The 26,963-nt window shown below is 48.6% G+C and overlaps 1 protein-coding gene across 3 annotated transcripts in view; it reads right to left on the bottom strand.

Moving 5' to 3' along the window:
- The window catches only part of RUNX1 (RUNX family transcription factor 1), a 244,508-nt gene that overhangs the window by 24,056 nt on the left and 193,489 nt on the right, over positions 1-26,963 (bottom strand). For 2 of the 3 annotated variants that reach the window (XM_029214051.1, XM_029214052.1), the window contains one exon: positions 14,892-15,083. The exons of the other annotated variant lie outside the window; for it this stretch is intronic. In XM_029214051.1, coding sequence (XP_029069884.1) covers positions 14,892-15,083 — 192 coding nt within the window. The remainder of the gene's footprint in view (positions 1-14,891; positions 15,084-26,963) is intronic. 3 annotated transcript variants of the gene reach the window in all.

The raw sequence follows: 26,963 nt of genomic DNA, 5'->3' as shown, positions 1-26,963 counted from the left end.
AGGGGCTTTCTGGGTGGGCCACTGGCATGGACCAAAGCAGGTGGGCAGGGCTGGCCACAGGTGCTCAGAGCCCAGAAAAAAAGGCAGGTAAAAAGACAGCTGCTCACAGTGTCGGGGCCCCAGCTTCCCTTCGGCTCGTCTGCTTGCCTTTCGGTCATTTCAGAGCACGGCGGGCTCAGGGAGGAACATCTCATGACCCAGAGAAGGCAGGGCCTCGGCTGGAGGGGAAGCTAGGAAATCAGTGGCGAAGGTGCTCTTTTATTTCTGCACCAGGCCCCCTGTGGCCATCAGACATGGCAACATCTGCTTCCCGCACCACGTTCCTCCACAGGTGACATGCTTAGACAGGGTGGGTTTTAGGAGGAGCCTGAGGGGAGGCTAGCCGTGCGATCCCGGCCTCCCTGAAGGCCAAGGTCTCAGCAGTGATGCCACCTCCCACTGCACAGGATCCAAACCCAGGTTGGAGGGGAGCCAGACATCCCCAGATTCTCTGTCACTCATTGCTGTTTCCATGCCTCACTCTGCTGCCCCTGAAAAGTTGTCCTTTGGTCCCTCTGGGGACATCGGCTGATACATATATAGATACCAGTTAAAAGTGATTTATGCTAAGAAAATGGCCGGGGCACACACTTCCCCTCGGCTAAGTCCTAGGTCTCAGATCTCCCCTGCTGTGTCTCCGAGGCTGAGGTAACGAGACAGCAGTGGGCCTTAGTGCTGACACGGTAGTTTGCAGGTTAGGAGGATGGGGCTGCCTGTTTCTGGTTGGCGAACAAGCCGAACAGAGGGACCACTGGTGCCCAAATGCCTCCCAGCTCAGGTAAGAGCCTTGCTTACTGAGAGGTGTTGGCCACCGGAGCCCCCTAGACACGACAGCTCCACAGGAGAGGAATCACGAGGTGCTCCTGCATGGGCTCCCCACTGGGAGGGCTTGCAGGAAGGGGTGGATTATATAACTCTGGGAAACTCCTTTCTGGGCCGTTCTCCTATGGACCTCCACATCATGCATTCCTATGAAAAGCAAGTCATTTCAGGTTGGCTTTGACCAACTGATGAGCACTCAGAGCCGCTGGCCTTGAGGGGTGCCAACCTGGACCCAGAAGAGGTCCTGCCCAGTCAGGGTCTCGGGAGAACTGGATTTGCAAAGGTCCGCAGACTTAGTGCTGGTGGCTGGCTCTGTCCTCTCTGTTGACGACAAGGGACGGGGGGTAGAGCGCTGAATTGGGACAGAACAGTTTGCTGTTTTGTCAGTGGATAAGGACAGAGCTAAAGACGAAGTCCCCTTCTGCTTTCTGCTCCAGTCACTGACACGTCAGCAATGGAAGGGAAAACCAGGAAGAGGAGACCCCATCGGTGTGGGAAGAGTTCAAGTGTCAGCCCCGGTTGCAGGAGCCGTACACCTAGCCCTAGGCACCCAGCTTCCCACTGCCTCGCTCAACCCGCCCGATGACTGAATTCATTCTCCAGCAGGCCCCGAGCTCCTTGTTTTGCAGTAGGAAATTTTCGTAAGAGGGCTACTGTTGGTATTGTTTATTTGTTTTTTTAAACTTCCAAAAATAAGGAAAGATTTATAAGATGGGGGGGAGGGGAGGAGGGAGGAGAGGGCAAGGGAGGCAGCGACCCCAGCTTGTTCCAGCCCCAGCGTGTCCCAGGTTCGCCTCGGCTTCTCCTGGGCCCCCAGACCCCCCCACCCCCACCCCTTCCCGTTCTGAATGTGAAAAGTAAGCAGCGTGAGCTGCCTGGGCTGGAGATGCGTGTAACAAGGCCCTCATTGTCTCAGACAGGTGTGAGATTGGACTTGATTCGGGGCCAACATCTCCAGTCCCGGAGCCAGGTCTGTGAGCCGAAAACATGCACCAACCCTCCAGTAATACCACTGCAGCCAGCCACAGTCTCAACAATTTAAGGCTTAACACACACAGCATAAATCAGAGGAGGATGGACTGGCCGACCGGCAGGTTCTTGGGTGGATGCCTGCAGACTGTCTGCAGATCAGACCCTGCCTGTTTGGGTTATTTGAGACTTTTTTTTTTTTTTTTTTTTTTTTGGTAATATAAAGATGAGAAACTGGGTGGAGCGGCGTGCAGAGGCATACTGGTGTTTGCCCTATCTTGTTCCAACGGCCCCTATTTCTCCCTAAGTGCTGTTTTGCAGGGACGGCTCGGGATGCTTCGCTTTGCTCTATCCAAACACTAAGAATGTGTTCAAGCTGGGCAGGACGGGCAGAGGGAAGCCGAGCCCTCCAATACGGGTGCCGTCTGTGTGACCTTCAGCAAGTCACTTAACCTCTCTGGGCTTCCAACTTATCCATCTAAATGAGGTGGCTGGCCATCTCATTCTGGCCTATCTCTGATTCACTCATCTCCAGCGGTCAGAAGTTCAGAGTCATTGTAAGAACTGCCTAACTCAGAGGAAATCATCAACCTTGGGAGAAAATGTACAACTGCACTGAATGCTCTGTTTCTGAGTGGATCAGTTTCTTGGAGCAAGAAAAGGCCTGTCATTGGCCTTCTCCTCTTATCTGTTCCTTAGGAGTGTGTGATCCTCAAAACCCGGAGCTCCAGGCCTCGGGGCAGGTGGTCAGGATGGTCCGAGAGCCCAGCGCCGCCCGTGTCTCCTGTCGACCCTGAATTCAGTTTCATTTAGGAGAGGCCACTACGGAGTCATGGGATCTCAGCCAAGGAAGGGAGCCCGGAAGCCACCCGTCAGTGCAGCACCTCAGGGAGAAAGGCATCTGGTCTCCGCTCGTGGGATTCCTGCCACAGTCCTGGGTGGCTCTGGCCCAGGCATTCGTGCCCTTGACCCTGAGTTCACCAGCAAGGGCGTGGCCACCGCAGGGATGCTGGGGTCTGGCCAGGTGCCCTGGCTCTCACTGCCCTGCACCGTTCAGGGAGTGAATGACATGGACTTGGCAGCATCCTGACCTGGGACGAGGAGGACTGTCACTCAGCCCCAGGCCCCGACACCCCGCGCCTTGCTCCCGCAGCTGCGGCTGCGGCCCTGGCCCGTCTCACCCCACACCTGTTTGCTGGCCTGCTTCTGCCCCACGGCCTAGTTTGCAAGCAGGCTTTCAAGGCCTGGGCCTGGGGGCGGAATCAGCACGGGAGGCATTTACTTCAGATCACAAAGGAGGGTGAAACGTGGTTCAAAGAACTCCTTTTGTAGATGGTTTGTACAAAATGCCTTAGAGGCTGACCTTCCACATCCTCTGAATGTGTCTGATTCATGCAAGTAAGGGGACAGGGCAGGGGTCACCCCTGGCTGCTGCCCACGTGGGCACTGTGGACAGGGAGTGTCCTGTCAGCCTCCTTGCTGCCGTCTTCCCCCTCCCCACCCCGGAGTAGGGTTGGGGACGCTTGGCGGGGCTGAGAAGGACAGAGGGTGGCCTTGGGACAGGTGTTCTATCCTTGCCTTTTAAAAAAAAATCCCTACCGCTTCAGTATGAAATTCAACATTGAAAGGATGGAGACACAAGCACGTGATACCAAATCGAAGCGTGGGGATCCACCATCTCGTCGAGAAAGATAGGGAGAGGCAGAGCCGGCGTAAATGTCCTAATGTGCCCTCTGTACTCACAGCAGAGCCCACATTCTGTGCCCCCCCCACGCCCCGCCCCAGGCAGAGAGACATCAAGCCAGTAGGACGGGCACTGGACCAGGAACCCCAGGACTGTTCAGGTCCTCCTCCAAGTGGGCCAATCACTGATGCTCCCTGGGCCTCAGCGCCTCATGAGTGAAATAAAGGGCTTCTAGAAAGACATTTAAGGTCCCTTTCAACTATAAGAGTTTTCCATTTGCATTTGACCCTGTGGAGAAGTGGGTATGTGCTCTCCTGTTAATTTACCCAAGGAAACTGAACTTGAACAAAGACGACACTAAGACCACCCTGCCCTTGTCTGCCCCAGGGCTATCATCACTCCCGGAAGTAAGGGGACACGGAAGAAGGTCATGATCACAGAGCAGCTGTGTGGCTCATAGGAGAGGACGGAGGTGCAACTCCCTGCTGAGGCACCAACGCCACCAACAAGAGCACAACAATAGCAATAACAGTAAAAAGCATAACACTGACCACTTACTGAGTGTTTAAAGTGCACCGGGCTCTACGTAAATACTTGACGAAAGTATATCTCAATCCCTGTGATGAGTTCATGAGGCAGTGAGGGTAAATACCGCACGCCAGGCATCCAGTGCTTTGTGCATATGAACTCATTTCATCCTCGCAACTCTCCCGTGAGCTGGGTACCAGCATTACCGTGCCCGTTTTACAGATGGGGAACAGTGGTGCAGAGGACTGAAGTAATTCTTGCAAGGTCACCTAATTGGGAAGTGGCCAGCCAGGGATTTGAATTCCCATTATTTATATCCACATAGATCTTAGCGTTAATCTGTGGATCCAGATTCTGCTCTCCTCATGAACTGCATTTTGGGGGTTCCCATGTTTTTTCTGATTCCCTTATGATGATAAGGTGGGAGGAACAGCTCCATCCCGACTGATGGGATGGAGGGACAGAAGAACTGGCATTCCGCTTTGACTTCTGCAGACCACTGAGCACTCCCGTGAACGACCAGGGAGAAAGTTTGAAAAATAAGAGAAATTCCTTATAGACTCTCTAAGGCGTCTCCGCCCACGGCCCTCCCCGCAAGGCGTGAAAGTATCAAATGAGGAAATCGGGAAGAGATTCTGGAATGAGAATAACAAGATTTCCTCTCCCTTCCACCTGAACTGGCCACCCGTAATTTTGCACTCATTCAATTTTAAAGTCATGCCTTGTAATTTGTGGAAAATCTTATTAAACAGAGCCACGTCTGGGCAATGGCTTCTCCCATTTAGCAATATGTGGTGGCTCAGAAAGCCCAATCACACAGCAGAAATATTACCAAAAAAAGAAAGGGGGGCCTCTTAATCAGGGGGCAGAGTGGGAGGCTCTGGGACATCTCTGCTGGCTTCCTGAGAATGTTAGGCGTTAGTTAATCCCTGAGAGCCGCAGAATTACAGCCTATTAGAGTTAGGGCCACCTTGTTAATGACTTTCATGATCAGTGAGGGCCTGGGACTCATGGGCCTGCCAGCACCTGAGTGAGCACAGCAGGCAGGACCCTCAGGACATCGCCACGCACCTCGTGGGTGGCTAGTGGTGGGGGTTAAATGAACCAACAATATCAGTCATTCCTGAAATGTGAGCCATAATTATTTTGTTTCTGCCTTTAGTAAACGTGAGAACCAGGCAATGTCCTCGTCATTCTGCGGTGGCCCCGGCTCCAATAACAACCCAGGTATAGACCCGATCATAGACATACGCTGCAGTTTCAAACCTGGGCAGGGGAAAGATCTGCACATTTCAAAAGCTTCAGCATTCATCCCAAAGATCCCAGCCCCGCTGGATGACCAACAGAAGCACGGCTTAAAACTCAGGCAACGATGGTTGTTCCACATAGCAGGCAATTTACAGTAAAGTACGGATGAAGATTAACAGACCCTGAGAGGAGCAATGCAAATAAACTACTTAATGGGCAGAAATGCCAAGTCGAGCCCTTGAGCTTGTGCTGACTTTCACAGATATTTTAATAACTTTATCATTATATAATTTGCCATCTTATATGGACAGAGAGATGCACTAATGGAGCATGCATGAGTGGCCGCAACAGTGAGATAACCCCAGGAGACGTAATAAGACAATCATGTTCTCTTCCTTGTATGACCTACAACTCCAAGAAGCGCAATCGCTAGTCGGATTATTTCTTCCTCCCTTTTTACCCCGAGATCTTCTTTTGAAACCTCCCAAGCAAGTGTATGTGTGTGTAGCCCTTCCCAAGATGCATAGCATAAGCTCTCTCGGTCTTGATCTGGCCTTGGGATGATCAGGTTGAGCACATAAAGCTATAGGGCAAAGAGGACTTCTTCTGCAGCAGGAACCAGCAAGTTACGGATCTGGGAAACTTCACTGCCCCAGATGGGTGAGCTGCTGACACCCAGAGTAGTGCTGACTCACCTGGGCCCCTCAGTTCCTCACACGCCTTCCCTAGGGACGCTCTGCTCTTGCGACACCTGGGTGGTCACACCCAGACGCCAAGGCAGAAGGACCATAGCGCATCCTCCTTCACGCTCCCAGAAGGACCCAGATCTTGTTAGCCAGACTTGATAACATCAACTTGTGGAGGCTCAGACCCAGTGACACTGGGTGGAAGGACACGTGGTGTGCAGAAATAGGCCTTATTTCAGTCCGTACTGGCGAGCGTTTTAATGCTCAGGTTTCCCGAGCTGTTAAGTGACCTGAGCTGCACAGATCAGAGTCCCCCACTATCTCCTCCACCCTCTTGTTCACGCTTCCTCCAGGTGGGAAAGCAGGGGGCCCTATCTTAAGAAGGAGAATCAACTTTACAAAAGGGACAGTTAACTCTTGCTACTGATTGCAACTGGAGGATGTTTTGACAATCTTGAAATGATACTTGGAATGTTCTTATCCCCGAACCTGACCCTTAGGTGGTGTGAAATCACGGTGGGCCCTTGAGCCTGAGTCTGGAGGAAAGCACTGTCTTTTCTGCCCAATGATTCTCTCTCCTACCCATGGCTCATTCGGGGGCTTGGTGCCATGGTTCTGTTTTCCCTTGAAACATGCTCATTTCTTTTAAACAATAAATGTTGTATTCCATGCCATTTGGGAGAGGCTGAATTAGCTAACACTCAATCTGAAGACTTTCCATAGCTTGATAATCAACAATCAACTGGATAAGAAGTGGTACATTCCTTTTTTCCTCCCCCCTATCAATTGTCAGGAGTGCCCAAAGAAACAGAAAATAAACATGATTGGCCAATGTTTGTTTTTAGGGTGCGTTCTATACTGGAGTTTTTTTTTTTAATTATTATTATTTTGTTTTATTTACTGTGGCTGGTAACTGAATCTCTAGTATCAAAACATCAAATGTTCTGCCAGAAGGAGATTATGGAAGAAAAGTCTATGCTAGGAAACTGGGTTTGTCAGTGAAGACTTTATTTACAGGAGTTTTGCAATCCAGATCTTTAATCTCCATAACAATTGAGCTGTTCTAGGGCTTTGAAAGCAATTGTTCAATAATAAGAAGGCTCAGGTAGGGCTCCGTAGAGAATGGACTTGAGGACACGGGGAGGTTAAGCTGGGACGATGTGAGAGAGTGGCATGGACATACATACACTACCAAATGTAAAATAGATAGCTAGTGGGAAGCAGCCACGTAGCACAGGGAGATCAGCTCGGTGCTTTGTGACCACCTAGAGGGGTGGGATAGGGAGGGTGGGAGAGAGATGCAAGAGGGAGGAGATATGGGGATATATATATATATGTATAGCTGATTCACTTTGTTATAAAGCAGAAACTAACAACCACTGTAAAGCAATTATACTCTGATAAGGATGTTAAAAAAAAAAAAAAAAAAGGAAAGCTCACGTAGGGCTAAAGCTTTGCAAGTAAAATGTGAAAATATAATACAAATATACACTGAGGTGGCTCTGAACAGTTGATAACCCCCCTGCCTCCCTACATTTTCCCCCTAAAAGTCAGGCTGCAGTGCTCCGAGGGTCAGAGGGAAGTAAGGGAAGATAGACGTAATTACAGTTCCTCAGCTTTATTTAAATCATATGTGTTGAATTTTAAAGAGCCCTAAAATAACTGAATTACAGTAGGCCTGCATTTCTGTTCCATGATGTGAGGAAAAATAATGCAAATGAGGAAAACCAGCTCCGTTTGGAGAACTACAACTGACAAGAAAACACAATGGGTCGTTTTCTCACCAGAGCCTTTTTTTTCCCCCTTATCGGCGTATATTGTTTGCCCCTCTCTTGGTACAAACTTCTGGTAAACTTTGATACTACTTCACGGCCGCAGTCAAAGTTTTGTTTTTAAATATCCAAATGTGAAAGGCTATCTTCGGGTGATTTGTAAATGTGGGATTATGAGATATGCAAAGTGAATCACCAGCCTTTCGCAATGGGTTTCTGGTCAACAGCGCCTCGCAATAAAGCCATTTTTAACAAGGCAGCTTGTTCAAAGCAACAGTGATATGCTGAGCTCCAGGCGACCACATTCTTGAGTCCCTCCCAACTGGCTGGCTGTGGTCCCCGTGTCATCTTCTGTCCCTATGCTTACTCCCAGCCGCGATGTCGTGAGCTTTTGGGGGCCAGGGCCAGAGGCACCCAGGCCTCCTGCTTTTCACGGCTCCCATGACACAGGGGAGAATCCCTTTTCTCTATCACTGCTGGGCCCTCTGATTCCATCAGCGTAGGTGTCTAGAAAATGTTAAGAAATATCTGATCTCATGTAGAAAAAAAGACATACATTCTCGTGGCTGGAAAATATAAGTACCATGATACTGAGTTCCGGTAAATGATGGCCTGAAGTGAGAGTAGCTGGAAGATGTGCTTGATTATGCGTGGCATAAGACACTGAGTTCACAGTTACCTGCCCATCATATCTGTTCTGGGGGAGTGGACAAGGGAAAGTGATCTCTGGACTCACCTGATGCCCTGTATCCGTTCCACCTTGGTGTAATGGGTAGAATGGTGGCCCTGCAAAGAAAGGTATGTCCATGCTCCGACCCACGGAACTGTGAACGTGACCTGATTTGGAAAAAGGGTCTTTGCGGATGTAATTAAGTGAAGGATCTCAAGATGAGATCATCTGGGTTATCTAGAGGGCGCCTAATTCCAATCACAAGTGTCTTTAGAGAAGGAGCGGAGGTGACACAGAGAAAGAGGCCATGTGAAGATGGAGGCGAGGATTGGCGTGGTGCAGCCACAAGCCAAGGGACACTAGGAGCCACCAGAGGTTGCAAGAGACAGGAAAGGATCCTTCCCTGGGAACTTCAAAGGGAGTATGGCACCTTGATTTTGGATCCCGGCCTCCAGAACCGGAAGAGAATAAATGTCTATTGCTTTAGGCCACCAAGTTTGTGGCAACTTGTTAGAGCAATCACAGGAAACTAATAGACATGGTGTGGTGGTGCTGCTGCTGAAAGCCCACAGTTACTAAGTGTTACCCATGGGCTGGCTCTCATGCCCACTGCTTCACCTTTCACAGTGGTTCTAGGATCTCCAAGTATAATTATTACTCCCATTCTGCAGATAGGGAAACTGAGGCTTTAAGAGGTTAAGTAACTTGCCAAAAGTCCTACAGTAATACGTGGTGGAGGCCCGTTTTGGGCCAAGGTGGTCTGCCTGTTGAGCCCTCATTCTTAGCCACCAGACTCTGCTATCTTTCTTGGACGAGAGATTTTCGGCTTAACCTTCCTGCTGTTGTACCACTGATAACAAGTAAGTGCTCCAACTACAGCTTTGTTAAAAGCTTATTCTTTTGAACAAAACCTTTGCGCATTTGTGAGTGTGCGCGTGAGTGTGTGTGTGTGTCTATTATCATTAGGTGTTGATAAGAATAACTGAGTGTGTGCTGGCCCATAGATCACAAGAAGAAGGGAACATTTCAGAAGGTATCAAATCCACGGAAGGAATATTTTATCATTAGGATCAAGTCCTAAAATGAACCCTTCATTCCTCTAATTAGAAAAGATGTCCACAGGCATTAACAACATGCTCCGGAAAGCATGGTCTGATCACCTTGAACGACATCCATGAAAACACTTGATCTGAAAATGCGGTCCCACTAAAATGTGGTTTATGATTACTAGGGTGCTGACAGCTCACGAGGTTGGCGGCTCCTTTGAAGGGCTGGTTTATTAAGTACTTAGCTGAGAGGTGCTTGTAAATACATCACAGGCATCGGAGCAGCGCTGTTCAAGGGAGTGCTGTGTTGGTGACCATGCCGTCCATAAATAGAGCACGGAGGAAACATTAAGGCTGGTCGCCGCTCTGAGCACCGCTCCGTAAGTCACTCCAGGCAGCGGATGGGAAGCAAGGGCAGCTGACACGCTGCAGCCACATCAGACTCAACAAAGGCCACAGGCGGATTAGGAAGCCAAGGCCCGAGGGCCTTTTTTAAAGGAAAAAAATGAAGACTTAGCTTTCTCCCCATCCTTCATCCCCATTTTTTAAATGTCTACGATGCAATTGATTAGCCGGGGCTTTTCAAGCTTTCCTTAAACTTTGTTTATGTGGCATCAGCCCAGAAGACGGAAAACAGTACCTGAGTTCTCAGTTCCTCCAGTTCTAATAACTTGTAACCTTTCTGCCTGCTGGTGAGGAAGAAGGGGGATGCAACTGCAGCGCCCACCAACCCGCTTACCCCCCACACGAAAGCTCTTCATTTTGAGTTCATTCCACTGTTTTTCCTCTCTTCCCTGCCCCCCCTTCCTTCTTACATTTATTTATTTCTATTTATTCATGGGAACACCCGATTCAGGCTTGTTTTCCCTGTAAGATTCTGGTGTCGTAGACCTTGAAAGGCTCTCAAACTCTACTATACCTAGATAAGAGTTATTTTTAGATCAGTCCCTTTTCATGTTCACAGCATGTCTCGTAAGCCGATTTCTAGCACCCTGAATATTTTGCTTTGTGTAACCATGACCATTTGTAGATTTTACGCAGAAGAACGTCCGGTGTTTGACTGAGGGTAGCCTCTACCTCCAAGGTACTCCAACAGCTCCCGCCCCTGCCCTCCCACCCACTTTGTTTTTGAGCTTCCAGAATCGCTAGAAGAGAGAGGAAGGAGAGAGAGAGACAGAGAAAGAGGAAAGGGGAGGGAAGAGACGTTGTGCATTTTGATATTTTACCCCTGAGGCTGGAAAGGGCATTTATCTCTTCTCCTGCAGAAAAGTGAAAAGGTTCTTTTTTTTGTTTTTTGTTTTCTTTCGTCAATCCAGCTGATAAAGATTGACATAAGTAACCTGGTACAGCTGAGATTCAGTATCTCAAAAAGCTACACAGACAACAGGCACCAGAAGATGGTGTATCCAAAGTAACTTTAACTTGTAGGGTAACTCACTAGCAAAACAAAGTCATTTGGAATACTAAAATTCAGGAGGCGATTTAAGAGGTCAAGGCCCCTCCGGACATACAGAAGTCTTAGATCAAGGCACCCACACTCCTGCAGGCTGATCAGACGTTGCCGGAGTTTGGAGGTTAAGAAGGCCTCGGTCCCAATGGATCCCACAAGCGAGACTCTTTCATGCAAGAAGGCCAGGCAGTCACCCCAATAAAGTAAACAGAGTGGCTGGGAAGCTCTCTCGCTGCCCCCGCATCCTTCCTTCACTCATGCTTAGAGAGTCATTATTCTGAGCTCAGTTTTCTTTTCTCCCCATCTTTAAAAACAAATGTACACATCTCCAAAGGAGGGAATTTATTCAGATGCCCACCACAGAGTCCAGCCCTAAAGTTATTATTATCAACACCTAATGATAATAGAACACAGTCTTTACAGGCCTGCCGGGTGAGTGACCAGCCCGGCACTGCTCCTGTCTCCCCTTTGGTGATTGGGATTTTACTTGACACTGGTCAGCCCCGTGTCTAATTGATCCTTGATCCAAGAGTGAGAGCCGGGGAGAAACTGCCACCCACCAGGACTGGCTTTGGAGCCAGAAAGGTCTGCGTCTGAGTCCAAGTCCTTCACTTCCAACCTTGGAGATCTGGGCCGTTGTTAACCTCTGAGGTTCAGTTTCTCTGTCTATGAACCACACCACAGGATTGTAGGTATAACACAATGTACACAAAAGGTCTGACTTGTTTCAAAATATGTCATAACTGTTCCAGTTAAAGAGTTAAACCTCGTGTCTCGATGTTGATGGCAACATACACAAGAACAAAACTCGGCCTCTTAGTTTCTCTGGATTTGACAGTTTTCTGCACCAGTAGATTTCACCCCGTCTCCATTTTCCCAGAATGGAGGGACTTATGTAGCTTAAATGTGGTTCATCATTTTTGGTAAATCAGGAGTCAGATTCTTAAAATGACTTGCTCGGGTTGCCTGAAGCCATCTCTAAGGGGTAGGTATGGCTGCATCGGCAGCAGTGCCCTATTGGTCTAGATTCTGCCCTGGTCCATCTTTGAAAAGGACATGTGTCAGTTTTCTTTCCCGTGACTGTAAAAGAATTCTAAAACTCGGCTGTAGAAGTTCATGATGATGTCCTGACTTACTTAAACGCGTAGCCACGACAAAATGGCTTTCTGTTCAGTTTTAAAGACCTGGTAAAGTGGGAAGTTGAAATTAACCTCAGCCCTTTTATAGCTGAAACCTCAACAAATAAACAGTGGTTTGGTGGCATGGCAACCTGGCCCCCTTTCCCATCTGCACCCTGCTTCAGATCATTTGAGATGTCTATTTTGAGTGATTCTCAAGCACATCTCATTCTAGATACATAGAGGCATTATTCTATATCTGTGATTTCGTACTGAAGGAGTTAAAGGGCCAGGCATGACCCTCTGATGAAATCCTAGCAAGACAGGGTGTATCAGCCTATCAACTCATGATCTCTCCGAGACCGTAACTGTCGACAACTCCGCCGGGCTGAATACATCCACACATTGGTACGGCACTGCTGTAAAACTGCTCTGACTACTTTGGGGAGGTTTTTCTTCCAACTACTGCTGCCATTTCAAAGCGAGCCATAAACACGTGCTGAATTTTTATATAAAGCATCTTCTTAAATATAATACAGAAGCTCTAGCGCTAAGCTGGGAAGATAACCATTTTCCTGTCCATCAAGAACAAAATGAAGGTTCTGGCTGAAAGAGACTTTACTGTTACCCTTGTTAACTTTCTAACTTCAGGGAGAAAAAACTCCCAAGGGTCTACTCAAAACAGGACGAAGGTAAAAAAGCATTTTCTTATGGAAAAAAGAAAGAATAAGGAAAAGTAGATTTACATGAAAATCTCCCAGATACTTATTTTTTAAAAGTTGTTCCTACAATTTTACAAGTGACACCCTGAACGGCAAATCATGTTTTGGAAGGAAAGAACGTCAGCGATGTAGTTAACACATTCTCTCGAGTAGCAACTAAGCCTCCAAGGCACTCTAAAAGCAAGCTATTATTACTTAGATGTTGCAGAAGTAAAAAGTTTTTAAAAGGAACAAGAAACGGGGTTAAACCTGATACTCTGCTAAGCGTACAGTATTCCAAAGAGCTGAGGAATGCCCGTCCATGGCAATGCCTCCGCCTGAGAGATGCTGGCTGCTGAGGACAAGAATTCAACACCCCACCCTGCCGTTTTCTTTTTGGTAAAGAGAGTGTATCTGACCAGGAGGGAAATCAGATCTGATTCACTCTTCACCAAAACTGAAACCAAGCCGAATTCATGGTGACGATTTCCACTTGCCCCCATGTGGTTACATTTTCCATTGCCTTTCAAAATGCTTACTATTTTTAGTTCCAATAGCAGTAGAAAAAGGCAAATCCCTTTATCAACCTAGTAGTAGAAATGGTCAGGTATGTCATGAGAGAATAAGAGAACAGAAGTCTCCTCTTAGATGTTACAAATGGAATCCTGAAGATGACATAAATGAATGTAAATGGCCCTAAACACAAGATCCAGCCATCCCCTGGAGAATTTTATTCTATTTAGAAGAAAAGTGGCATTTTCCCCTCAAGCCCATCTCTCTCACTTAATGCGCCATTTCATCTAATTTCTCATACACACTTGCATTTTGGAATTAAAAAAAAAATCTATATGCATATTTTGAATAGTATGCAATGATTAAGCACCAGGACACCAATGGTTTCATGGGACCTCTTCTTAAATACACCTAAGATGAAACTGTAGATGAGAGGCAGCCCCCCCAAATCAAGCTGAGGTTTCTGTGGTCCACAAAAGGGCTACTCTACAGAGAGGCCACTTAACAGCTGTCTGCATAGTATCTTATGGGAGGAGTTCTCTGGGAATTTCCCCCGCAAATAAAAATAACTTCCCCCAGAATCATGACTGTGAGAGTGAATGGCATGGGCCATCGGGCTCTGAGAAAGAGGGTGGGCGTGCCTTTAAGAGTCCCACGTGTGCTAATCCCAAAAGAAACCTACGGGCTGGAAACCCTAAAGGATTTAGGATGCTTGCGCATCTCCCAATACAACTCAAACAGAGAAAACACCCGGGAAAGCTAATTTCTGCTGTCCCAGAAGGGCAAGGAGCATTCCCCTTGCTGGCCACCTGCCCTTTCCCCCAGATGTGTTGCTTATCTCTTCCTTTGAGTTAAACAAGCCTGACCCTTTGAGAAAGGAATCTTACTGTGACCCTACCATACACAGCTGTGTCCTGCACAGCACCGAGAAAACGACTGCCTTTCGGAAATTTGACATGGTATCACAGAGCAAATAATCATTGACGTCAGTGCTTTCTACAGTGTAAATGAACTCTGTGTATTATCTAATTTGGCACAGTGGGTTTTATGCAATTCTTGTATTTTACAGTGTTTTTGCAATTGCCGGCTAACCCCACGGTGGGAGGGGGGATAACCCGCCTTCTTTATTGATTGCAGGTTTATGAATTGCAATGAATACCCCTGATGGGGTGGCGTCCAGACACTCCTCCTATTTCTTTACATTTGCCAAAGAACGTATATTAAATACAACCCCCTCAAGTAATCAGTAAGAACTTGAAACGCCCTGACCTTCACCTGGCCTGATGTGTGTGTGTGTGTGTGTGTGTGTGTGTGTGTGTGTGTCTTCAAGCCAAGGAGGTAAGAAAATAACCTAGCCAAAGCTAACGCTTAAAAAATTCGAGATCTGATCTACACAGTGATACATATCTGTCCATATCCTCTCTATACCCTCCCTAGCAGTGCCTTTCAATCTGGGGATCTTGTTACCACGCAGATCAGACTCAGTGGGTCTGGGGCGGGCCGAAGACTCTGCTGTTAACAAGCTGCCAGGCTGCTGGTCCGGGGACCAGCCGTTTCTGAGTGTGGACGAGGAGCCACAACTGGCCTGGGTGGGTTCCGCCCAAGGGTGAGGCGGGAAGCAGGCTCTGTCCGTCCGGGTACTTACCCTGCATCTGACTCTGAGGCTGAGGGTTAAAGGCAGTGGAGTGGTTCAAGGAGGCCCGAGGGTTGGGTGTAGGGGCCGGATGGTGTGGGCTGACCCTCATGGCCGTGCGCCGCAGCTGCTCCAGTTCACTGAGCCGCTCGGAAAAGGACAAGCTCCCGGGCTTGGTCTGATCATCTAGTTTCTGACGATGTCCTATTGCGGGGAGGGGGTGGGGAGGGGAGAGGGAGGCAAGAGATCAGAAAAGGTACCGTGGATTTGCTAAAACTCGGGCTTTTCTCGTCTTTCCCCTCCCTCTCCCCTCACCCCCAGCGTGGATCTGCTGGAGATCTGCACATTTAGCTGCTCCCGGGGTCAGGGGGGGGGGGGATTCGGGGCCGCTGTCCCCACGGCAGACTGGGGCCCCTACTGTCACACTGGCTGCTGGGCGCTCCGCCCAGACTGGGCCCCGGCACCCACCCCAACCCTCTGTGCCCATCTCCACTGGGCGGGATGCGGTGGGCACGCGGGGCTTGGTGGCGGTGGTGATGGCGGCAAGGAGAGAAGGGGCATTCGCTGTTGGCACTTGGCCAGGAAAGGAGCCCTGCCAGTGGCATCGGAACAGCTGCCCCAGCTGCACACCCAACCCCGGGCAGGTTTCAGAGGCAGCAATGTGGGCCCTGGAGCTTAGAGGCGCGCCCCTTCTAACAGGAGGCGAGGTGTGGCTGCAAGCCCACAGCCCTGGGAGGTCAGATTTCCTGTTAAGTGCAGGGCACGGGTGGCCCCTCTCCTCTGCTAGCAAGCTTTGCATGAGCATCCTTTCTTCCCTGAAGCCGACTTCCCCAGCTTCGGCCTTGTCCAGTCCAAGACTCCCGGCAGGCCGGGCCCACTGGAGCCCAAAGGGAGCCGCCAGCAGGTTGGCCGAGCTTCCCCAGGGGGCTCAGGGATCCGGGGTGGAGAGTCGGGCCCCTCAGCATCTGTAGACACAGCAAGTGTCCTCGCCTCGCTCCTGGTCTAAATTGCTGTCACCAGGCTGCAGCGGGCAGAGGCCATTCACTCAAGAAAGGCCAGGGGGGTTGGGCCTTAATCCTTCATCAAAATGTCTTTACACCAGAGACTCAGGCTTGTCAAGCAGAGCTGAGGCTCCCAGGTACTGATGTAGCCACGGGGGGGGGGGGGTCAGTGGATTCATTCCTCTTTCAGAGAGGCTGCCCTCCTCCTCCTTACTTTGAACCAGGATGGTTCGAAGAGTCACTGATCAATTTCACAAAACCCTCGCCGGATTGTCAAGTGGCCTCAAACCAAGATTGGAGAAGCAGTCTCCTTGCTGCCACGCTCAAGTGCCCTTTCGCACACCCGACCCAGTCCTCAGTGAGGAAGAAGATCCCTTGATTCCACGCCCCCCAGCCCGGCGTGGGAGTCGGGGTGGGAGACGTATATTTTAGCCCAGCTCCCGCTGCTACGATTATAAAATTAAAATTTATAACTTGTATTATGGTTCCAAATCTCCGTGGTTTGCCGTTTCTTCCTGCTGCCAGGCCCCATGGCACAGTTGACACTGTCTCAAATTCCAGACCAGAAAAAGGACGCACTATATTGCAGTGATTTTATCATGAACAAGACCTGTTTTGGCTCCGAGATGAGGAAAAATACTTAAGCATAATATTTGTGTAGTTCAAATGCAACGCTCCCTCTTTTCATGTGTCACCAAGGCAAATCTGGACTCTGATTCAGCCCCACAGCCCACAGTACTCAGTCTGAACACAAGGCAGCCTGAGTCACGCAGGTCCAGCACACATGTGAGAGGCCTCTCACCCGCTGAGTATTTTAAGCACCGGCCTTGTGGGCGAAAGGCCATGGGGCCAGGTCCCGGAACAACCCCTGTCGTCCCTTTCCCTCAGAAGTACGAAAACATCTTTTTCTAGAACATTCTATTTCAGTCCACCATGGACTCATCTGTGGTCCCTGGATGGAGCTTCCCTTGATTCCTCCTTCCTCTTATCTCTGTGATACATTCTCGGCTTCCTGATGGTCAGACTGAAAAATCTGAAGTTTTCTTGTAGAAGAGCAAACAATGCCAACTCAAAAGTCATCCCAGGCATAATAATTCAGCCCTTTAAATGCCTACCATGACCTGGTGTTAGGGGTCAAGCAGGGAAGAAGGCAGGACAAATGATTCTGGAAAGTTCTACCTCCTCAGAAAGAATGCCGGTTGGCAAAGTTTTGGAGTCTCCGGCCAGCCTTTGAAGAGAGGCCTTCAATTGTGTCTGCCTCAGTCACCAATCTTGGGTGCCATCACGTGCCACCAAGAAACCAAACGGGAATAAGTCATTTCAGGTAAGCCACTACTGCGGCCAGGAACAACGTGAGATTACCTTTTTTTTATGAGACCCCTCTCATTGCCCTATGCTTAAAAAAAATAAATAAAAGAAAGTTCTCAACACATGAGCAACTTCTGCACCAGCTGACACCTGCCAAAACCGTAGTCATTTACAGAGATTAACTGATGACTGTCTGCTTTACTAGGAATGTTCGGGCATAGCTCTCAGAGACAACAATTCTTCACTCTAGGCTATTTCTTAAGCCCTGAGAGTTGCAGGGCTGAGTTTAACGCTGGAGGAGGGGATAAGAGTTCATCTCACACCCTCCCCATGCTGTGATCCACAGAGTAAGTAAGAGCGTTACTGCCCTCCCAAGGAACCCTGAGCCCCTTCCTCACTACTAGTGCTAGAGAGCTGTAACACCAAGGCACGGGGGAAATAAAAAGCATTATCATATTAAAGGTGTGGTTCTCATGTGTTTATAAGCTAGATCAAAGAAAGACCTAATTCCTCTTTCCTGAAACCATCAGATTTCGTGTGCCAAAGAGCAATGTTTTGCGTGAAACGTAGAAGCTTCTGATATAAACTTTCAAGCTGGGGGAAATGAATGCGTTATGTCTCCAGTTTCCTGTATCTGTGTGCAATTAAAATGTCAATTTGCCCCCTGAATTTTAAATACAGGAGTATGGAAAATGTCCACTATCAAATTCACTTTTCTTCTTTCTTACTGACTACTGGGCCTCAGAGGGCAATAGGGAATTCAACCCCGGTGGTAGAATTAACGCAATGAAGCCTCAAACACGTGCATGTTGGCAGCCTGGCTTTTTGAACACGTTGGAAGTCAGCTGTGTATGTCTACGTGGTGGTCCTGAAAATAGTGGCTACCTCAAGATTTCATACTGGGACATCTTACTGAATCTTTAGCAGAGTTGAAAGAGATCCTAAACTATGTTTCTCTATTACTATTTCCACATTTTCCAAAAAGTACTTGATTAGAATTTTATATATATGCAAAATTATACGAAGCCAAAAGAACAAAAAAAGAATAAAAACAAACTAATCCCATCTGCTAAATTTTACGTCTTCATTCCAAAGACATATGTCCTGCCGTCTTCTGGAATGGGTGCCCAAGGGGTATCCCTAAATGCTAGGATATTTGTGATGGATAATGAGACCAGCTTTCAGTTTTCTGCTATAAAAACTAGGCTGAGTAGGTATGCATATTTCACTGACAAATGAAGTGCCTTTTCCAAAACAACATTGTTGATCTGTGGCTGTAAGTAACTGAAATACAACACAGATCATCCTTGAATTACAATTGGGTAATGTCCCAATAAATCCATCCTCAATTGAAAATATCATAGGCGAAAATACATTTAAAATACTTAACCCACCGAACAAATTAGCTTAGCCTGGCCTACCTTAAACGTTCTCAGCACACTTACGTTAGCCTACAGTTGGGCAAAATCATCCAACACAAAGCCTATTTTGTAATCAAGTGTTGACCATCTCAAGTCATTTATTGAATACGGTACTGAAAGTGAAAAACAGAATTGTCGTCTGAGCACAGAATGGTTAAGTGTATCAGTTGTTGATCCTTGAGATGGCATGGCTGATCACACAAGCATCACACCACACATCAACGGCCCGGGAAAAGAGCAAAGTTCACAATTTGAAGTGTGGTTTCTACCGAATATGTGTCGCTTTCATACCATCATAAAGTCGAAAAATTGTACGTAGAACCATCCTAAGTCAGGGACTATCTGTGTATGATTTTCTATGAAAGAAAACAGATGAGGCTAAGTTGTTACCTTTTCTTGGCAAGTTCTGGGTAGAGAGAATCATTTCCTGACAATCAAAATGCTTGTCCATGTTTCTGATATGAGTTTACTAGTTTTCTTGAAAGATTCTCCGCAGAAATATTAGAAAAGGCATATACTCAAAGCATTGTCATGATGAGCAGTTGAAAAAAATTGATGCAAAATGATGAGACCAAAAGGATATCTGTCTACATGTGTGTGTATATAGATCTCTATCTCCTTCCTTCCATCCATCTATGTCACTGTGATTCTTCCAAAAGGATATAGGTTTTTCAAAAGATGTTTGCCAATCAATCTGATACTAACGACACATATCCGGGTATAAGAACATTGACATTTCCTTCTTTAACTTGCTATTCTTTATGACTAGGGAAAAGAAACCAACACGTGTAGAGAACAGCTCACTTTTCCTGGTTTAACACTCTACCCAGGGGTAGAGTGCTCTGGGGTCATCAAAGTCATTAGGACTTTAAAGCACTGGTACTGAACATGGATGTGATCCTTCCTCAAAGTACCTTCTTGCAGGCGGTGAAATAAAGCTTCCTAGGACTTCCCTGGTGGCGCAGCGGTTAAGAATCTGCCTGCCAATGCAGGGGACACGGGTTCGAGCCCTGGTCTGGGAGGATCCCACATGCTGCGGAGCAACTAAGCCCGTGTGACGCAACTACTGAGCCTGTGCTCTACAGCCCGCGAGCCACAACTACTGAGCCCACGTGCCACAAGTAGTTAAGCCCACGCGCCTAGAGCCCATGTGCCGCAGCAGGAGAAGCCACCGCAGTGAGAAGCCTGCGCACCGCTATGAAGAGTAGCCCCCACTAGCCACAACTAGAGAAAGCCTGCACGCAGCAACGAAGACCCAACACAGCGAAAAATAAATTTAAAATAAATAAATTTATTTTTTAAAAAAACCTTCCTAACTGCAAACCTATCCATCTGCTGGCTAATTAAATGTTGGGAAATATGGTCTCATATTATATATTGTGTATAGATGATATCTACATAGATTTATACATATAATTGTATACATAGATTATATATAGATTGTATATACCTTATATACACAATATGTAATGTGATATAAAATATATACTGATATATGTAACTATATTAGAATACATATTATAATACATGTTTATATATCATCCAACTTTACATGTACACAGGTAGCATAACTTTCCCCCCCTCTATCTCCTCTCATATCATTAAGCTTAGAAAACAGCACAAGGTTGGAGTCCTTCTGAACTGAAGAAGGGCTGGAGAAATTAGCCTCGTTTTTTCTTTTCTCTTTTTTTTTTTTTTGCGGTACGCGAGCCTCTCACTGTTGTGGCCTCTCCCTTTGCGGAGCACAGGCTCCGGACGCACAGGCTCAGCGGCCGTGGCTCACGGGCCCAGTCGCTCCGCGGCATGCGGGATCTTCCCGGACCGGGGCACGAACCCGCGTCCCCTGCATCGGCAGGCGGACTCTCAACCACTGCGCCACCAGGGAAGCCCTAGCCTCGTTTTTTAACCCATACGTGGGAGTGAAGTTCAGAGAAGTTATGTCATTTTCCCAATCTCACACAGCCAACTAGAGAAAGAGGGCAGGTCTGAAAACACACCCACTCCCTCAACCTTCCCCCACCACCTCATGCTCCGTGCACCTAGAAATATCCATTTCCACGACTCCCACGTAACAGAGAGGAGAGGCGCACAATGTCCCGTGGTTGTCCATCACAGGGAACCCGGGCACTTGCATGATTTGCACACTCTGCCTTTACAGTCCCGCTTCTGTTCCCGGCTCGTCCTTAGAACAGAAGAGAGCCAGAGTCGTGGGGTGACCCCTGGTAGAGAGCTGGGCCTCACACGTCTGCAAGGGCATCCGAATCACCCGGGTGTCCTGGCAGGGCTGGGATGGGGCCAGTGAGTTCAGAATAAGGTCCCGGTGATGCTGAGGCTGCTGGTCCAGACACCACCCTGGGAGCATGGGTGTGAGCGCCAGCGATTCGTCCCTGTGGTGCACATACTTCCAACATGCTTCTCATCTGCCGGGCTTGGAAATTAAAACACCAAATATACCAGAACTGTGTTTAGACTAAGTGCCCATGGACGCTGAGTGATGGCCTTGTTTTGGTGATAACTATTTTGTGGCCTTTAAAAAAAGTTTTTAAATTCTTCAGTGTGCTGTACAGAGTGGCTGAAAATGCCAAAACTCTGCCCGCAGAGAGGTAGGTTGTGACCGTCTCTCTCCCACCATCCCTGAGATGACTCCCTGAGTCGCTGTTGCAATAATCAGGTGGGTCTGCAAGGGGAACCCAGCATTCTCAGGCAGGAAGCAACTTCCACCCTGCCGTCTAAGGAAAGACTTTGGGGAACAGCAGAAAAGGGTTACTTGGACGCTATGAGCCCATTCCAGAAATGCAGCGGCTGAGACCTCTGAGCCCCCGCAAGGATGGGGGTGCTAATGCAGATGCTATAATCCTTCTCTCCCTGAGAGATACAGCATGGCACCAGGGAAATGGGACTGCCAGTCTGGATGTTAATAACTCTCCGTCGTAAATCTGCTTTTCCACCCAACTTTCCTGCGGACAAGAGCAAGTCTCTTCGGCCTCCTTATCTGTAAGCCTGGAATTAAAGGACTAAGACGGATGACCGTGAGGGCTCCTGAAAGCGTTCACGTCAATTCCATCTGCGGAGCTTCTACTCAACTGGTTCCTGTCAGACGACTCCAAGCGCGAGCTTTCTTGAACAACTTCATGTGACATTAGGACTTTCAGAGTTCTCTTCCTTTTTTTTAGGCAAATACCTGGCCTTTGGGAGCCATTAGACTGGTCTTCAGAGCTCTGTCTTGAACCCGGGATTCTCCCTGGCCTGCCCGACCCTTGGATGTGCTGGTGGCTGGCAGCTTTGTACAAGGTATCCTGAGAATTCACTCTCCCTCTGCCCCCTGCTCTTTCATCCGTGGCCCTTTGAACAGTTACTAGTGACCTTGGACATCAGTTTTCCCAGATCCTTCCCTCTCTCCCCTCAAGCCTCCACTGAGCCTTTCCTGGTACCCACTGGCTAAGACATCCCATTCTGTTTTTGCCCCTTCCCCATAATGGCCCAAAGGCTGCATCCAGAGGGAGTGGGCCATTAAACTCAGCTTCAAACCTGCTAGCAGGTTGTCAGGGGCTGCAGCTGGGAAGAAAACCACTCTGCTGAATCTTAATCCAGGGTCTCATTTTCCTGCATCTCTTATTGGTTAGAAAATAATGATACTCTTTGGTTCCCTGCCCACCCCTTCCCATCAGCGGCCAGAGGAACGTAAGGCTGAGATTAGTGTTCATCAACCTACCTGTGCAATCGTCCACCCGCCCTCACCCACGCGCCCTGTGCAGGGCTTCTGTTCCCCTCACTCATGCTCCTTCTAAACCACACCAAGCCAGTGGGGAAAATCCACTAGGATGCCACCACTTCCTAGGCCGTACATTTCTACTGACTGAGGGATTCTGCAGATGTGATGCTTTACCCCAGAAGAATCACCAGCAGGGATGGCGATGCCTTTGGCTGAGAAGAGCTTTGGTTCTCTTGCAGGTGGCGACAGGTAAGTGAGTGACCCCTGAGTCTACCTGTGCATGGGGCTTCCCTATCCTGGGTCTTCCCAAACCATGGTCCTGCACTGCCCCCTCACATGGCATGAAGCACATGTTTTAGAGGTCAGGCTGGCATTTTGCTAAGCGTGCTTTCTAGACTAGAAGGCAGACCGTTTGAATTCCCTACTTTGCTCCAGTCACACTGGCCATCTTGCTACTGCTCCTATATGCCTGCCTCAGGGCCTTTGCACTTGCTGTTTCCTCGGCCCAGAACACTTATTCTCCAGATACCTGTGGACCAGATCGCTCCTATTTTTTTCCAGTCTTCGCTTAAATTTCATCTTCTCCCTGAGAAATTCCTGAACACCCTAGTTTAAGTTGCAAACCCTCTCCAACCTGGCCAACCCCTGACCCTTTACCTTGGGTTTTCTCCATACCATTTATTAATGTTACTTACAGTCTGTCTAGGCCCACTGGGCTGCAAGCTCCATGAAGGTGGGATGTTGTCTCTTTTCTCCACAGCTGTATCCCCAGTGCATGGGAGAGTACCCGGCACACTGTAGGCTCACTAAATGTTCACTGAATGACCGACTGACTGGTTGAACACTGGTGCCAACCAATTGTCCTCCATTAGATTGTAGGAAAGTAGAACTTATTTGGGGCAAAGGAAATGTGAACTAAAGTTTTCAGCTGAAATGGAACTGTAGAGGGCTCAGGAAAACTACTTGGGGAGGAAAAATATCATAACTGAACATAGAGAGTTTCACGGAGAATTGACTCATGAGACGTTAAACCGTCCATAAAACTTGTCTTCTCTATTTTTTTCCCCTTCATTACACAAAAAGATAAAAAAGAATGGATACAATAGTGTTAGTATTTAGAGTAATGCTATATTTACAATAAATTGCAATGTATTTTTCATAGAACCCATATGATCTTGTGGGTTAATTTACTGTTTAGAGTTTCAAAATTAAAAGTAGTGATTATAATAATAAACGTATCAGCAAGAACTTAAAAAAAAAAAAAGAATAGATAAAAGGCCTTTCGTGCAGAGCTGAGTATAGCACCCCTGTATAAGCAAGGCACTGCTACAGCTTCCTTGTGTCTCTGGAGAGAGTATCCCCATACACACACACACACACACACACACACACACACACACACACATGCGTGCACGCACGCACGTGCACACACGTAGCATCCCATGTCCCTCTAGACATGGGCTAAGACATAACTGCTAGAGCAAAGCACGAAAGGAAAGGTGTAGAAAACCAACGTGGAGAGCAAAGCGGCGGGCTGGGGCTAGAGCGAGAACAACAACTAACCCAGACTTTAGGCCAACACAGGGCCCGCCCCCTCCATCCCTCCCTGAAACTTGCCCTCAAAATTGATGGGACAAAAACAGAAACAAAACTGTATTTCCTGAAGTTCCAGGCTCACAGTAACAGGCAGTGAGTTTTTAGCTCATATGCATGAGCTTTTGGAGACCTGGGCCTCCCTAAAAGCAGAGGAGTCAGGATCTGTGGTCATCGGTCACCACGGGTTACCTCCCGTTTCTGTCTGGTGACTAAGGAGGTCATGGCAGCTTAGAGCAGAGAACCCTCCTGGTTTCTTTTGCTCCTGACCAGAGGCAGCCCTCTGGGGGACCGCGGAGGCAATCTCCGTGGAAGGGTGCAGACAGCTCACAAGTTCCGGATTCATTCTCCTCTACAAGCTTGTGATTCCAAGTACTGTCAGCCCGTCCTCGGTGAAGAGACTGTCTCAAGAAAACCCTGGTAGAGGGCAACAGAAAGTAACCCCAGAGTGGTAACTGTTGGTCATGTGATCCATTTATCTATCCGAATGGTTCCTGCTCCCCAAGGACAGGCTCTGTGAATGGGAGGTGACTTCGGAAGGGTACGTTCTGGTGGTGAGGCAGGGGTCAAATTGAGAGGAAATACTCCCTGAGGCTTTGACCTGGCTTTGGAGTCCAGGTCCCCAGCAGTGCTAGCTCTGGGAGGACAGGCAAGGCCTGGGGGAAGAGTCCACAGGCTACACCTGCTGCATCGGGCTGCCTGGGCGTTCCTGGTCTCCCCACCAGGCGTTCTGACACCCCTGCGGGTCTCCACTCCCCTCCTGTACCCGCACACACCACGCATAAAAGCCAGGGGCCCCGAGCCAGTTCAGAGAGGGCTGCGGTAAACCGAGGGCCCTCTGGAGGTTGGGTGGTGCCCCAATCAATGCTGGGTGAATGAACGAGTGATGAATGAATGCGTAAGTGAATGAACACCCCCTTCCTGAGCTAGACTTACTCTGGGATGCACATCTAGCAGTGGGCAGGATGGCCCATTTCTCTTTGTTTTTAACAAAGGGTAAGGAAAGTTCCCTCCCATTCCGAAAAGCCCTCCTGTTGGTCCCTGGGGGAGCAGTATCTGATTCCCATCTCCTCTCACGTCACAAATGCCCACTGAATTCTGGGCTGGCCTCATGGCAGCAGGAGACCAAGGGGCCAGCTGAAGTCCTAACCCAAGTCCTTTAATAGATGGCTAAGCAGGCTTTGGCTGGTACAAAAGGACAGTGGCCCTCTGGCCACTCACAGCTCTTGAGCACTTGCTAGTAAGAAAGCCAAGAGTGGCTAGTGGTTGTTTTTAACAGGCCATTATCCCTACCTCACACCATCCAGAGAAGAAGCGGGCAGATTGTTTTAGGGATGATAGCCTCACTCAGGCTAACTTTTATCTACTGTCCACAGCTGAGTAGGAGCGTTTGTGGGGCAGAGGTCCTCCCCCCTCAGTTACTTGAAGGGGCAGTGGCTCTTTGTCTGGGACTCCCGAAGAGTCACAGCACGGTGATGAAAATGTTGGTCCCAACGCTTGCCACGTAACGTTGGGAGGGAAAGTTCCATTTATTCCAAGACACAAGTGCCCCCTATTCACCCTGATGAGCGCATCTGAGTCTGGAGTGAAGGACAAAAAGGCTGTCAGAACTTCCCTCCAAAACACTGGCACCATTCTGCCATCCCAATCCTTTCCAGATTGGAAAGCAACAGGCCTTCCTCCTTCTGTCTTTACCTTGGGACTCTGCCTCTGGAAGGCTGGCACGGTAGGCCCAGCCTCCCTGCTCTGCTATGAATGCAACAGGACCAGTGTTTTGAACTTTCTCTCCTTTTCACACCGTCAACAGTCCCTCTTCTGTACGAACACTCTGCTGTGTGAAAGTATAACCTCCACTGGGTGAGGGCGCCCTTGTAAACTGCAGGTCATGCTTTGTCTTTTCCCAGCCCGAGGGCCACCCCCACTCCCTTCCCTGTCTCTTCCCCACCCCACCCCCACTTTTATTTTTTTTTTAAACCACTTCTGCTTCCTTCATTTTCTTTGCAGCTGCGGCCCAAAGATATAGGAAAGCTACTGTATAGGATTTTGAAAGCAGGGCCTCTGAGAGCTTTCCAAGCTCCGTACAAGCCGGTTATTCTCTGGCTTGTTTTCTTTGGCTTCAGGTTAGTAACACAGAATGAGTCAAACAGTATTAACTTTCAATAGGGAAGTGGTGTGGTCAACCCAAGCTGTTTGCGGCTAGATTGTGAAGATAGGTAAGTGAGGCAGGTAGTGAAGAACTGCTCCTAAGCCTGCGAGGAGGCAAAGGGGAGAGGCAGCCTCACTCAGAAACATCCAGCAATGAGGTCAACAGGACTCAACCCATCTTTCTTAAGTTGGCTGAGGAATGAACACTGAGGTCTCCGGCTGGCCAGCTTCCGGAATTTGGCCAGGTTGGGGCTCTGTAGCTTGCACAATTGAGCACTTTGTGGGTATAAGGATGACTTTTTTCCCCCGTCCTTTCTTTCCCTTCCTTCCTTTCCTCCCTCCCTTCCTTCCCTCTTTCTTTCAAATGATGCCAAAGTCATGGGAAATCCAGTTACGATAATTTGCTCTCCTTATGGCATGTCACTCTGGGTGGACCTTTATCCATTTCTTTCCCCTGTTTGGGGTGTGAGTAACTGTGCCTTCCCCCCTCCCTCCACCTGGCCCTTGCCCATCTTCTTAGCCCTAGATCTGGTTCCCCAGGTTGGATGGGCTGGCTGCAAAGCCGGGGCTCTCTTTCTCCAGGTTGGGTGATGCACTTGGCGGGGGTGGGGTGGTGGTGGAGGTGATGCAGTCACTCCTACAGACATCGAATCTTACTTTTAGAAGCTGATAAGGATCTTAAAACCATCAAATCCTCTCTCTCTCTTGTTCTGCAGAGGAGGAAACGGAGGCTGCTGAGCTTTGCAGAACCAGCCGGGGCCAGGATCTAGGGCTCCCAGCAGTCTTTCCATGCGGCTGCCTCTCCCTTGCCCAGGCCTCAGGGTTTCTCTTACAGCTCAACAGAGTGGCTCCGAGAACAGCTCAGCACTCGAGACTCAAATTTCAGCAGTTTCCAGTTCTTCTC

Source organism: Monodon monoceros, unplaced genomic scaffold (genome assembly GCF_005190385.1).
Source record: "Monodon monoceros isolate NGI ecotype Baffin Bay Population unplaced genomic scaffold, NGI_Narwhal_1 Super_Scaffold_11, whole genome shotgun sequence".
Classification (NCBI taxonomy): Eukaryota; Metazoa; Chordata; class Mammalia; order Artiodactyla; family Monodontidae; genus Monodon; species Monodon monoceros.
The sequence above is the reverse complement of the archived record's forward strand: the minus strand, read 5'-3'. Positions and strand labels throughout refer to the sequence as shown.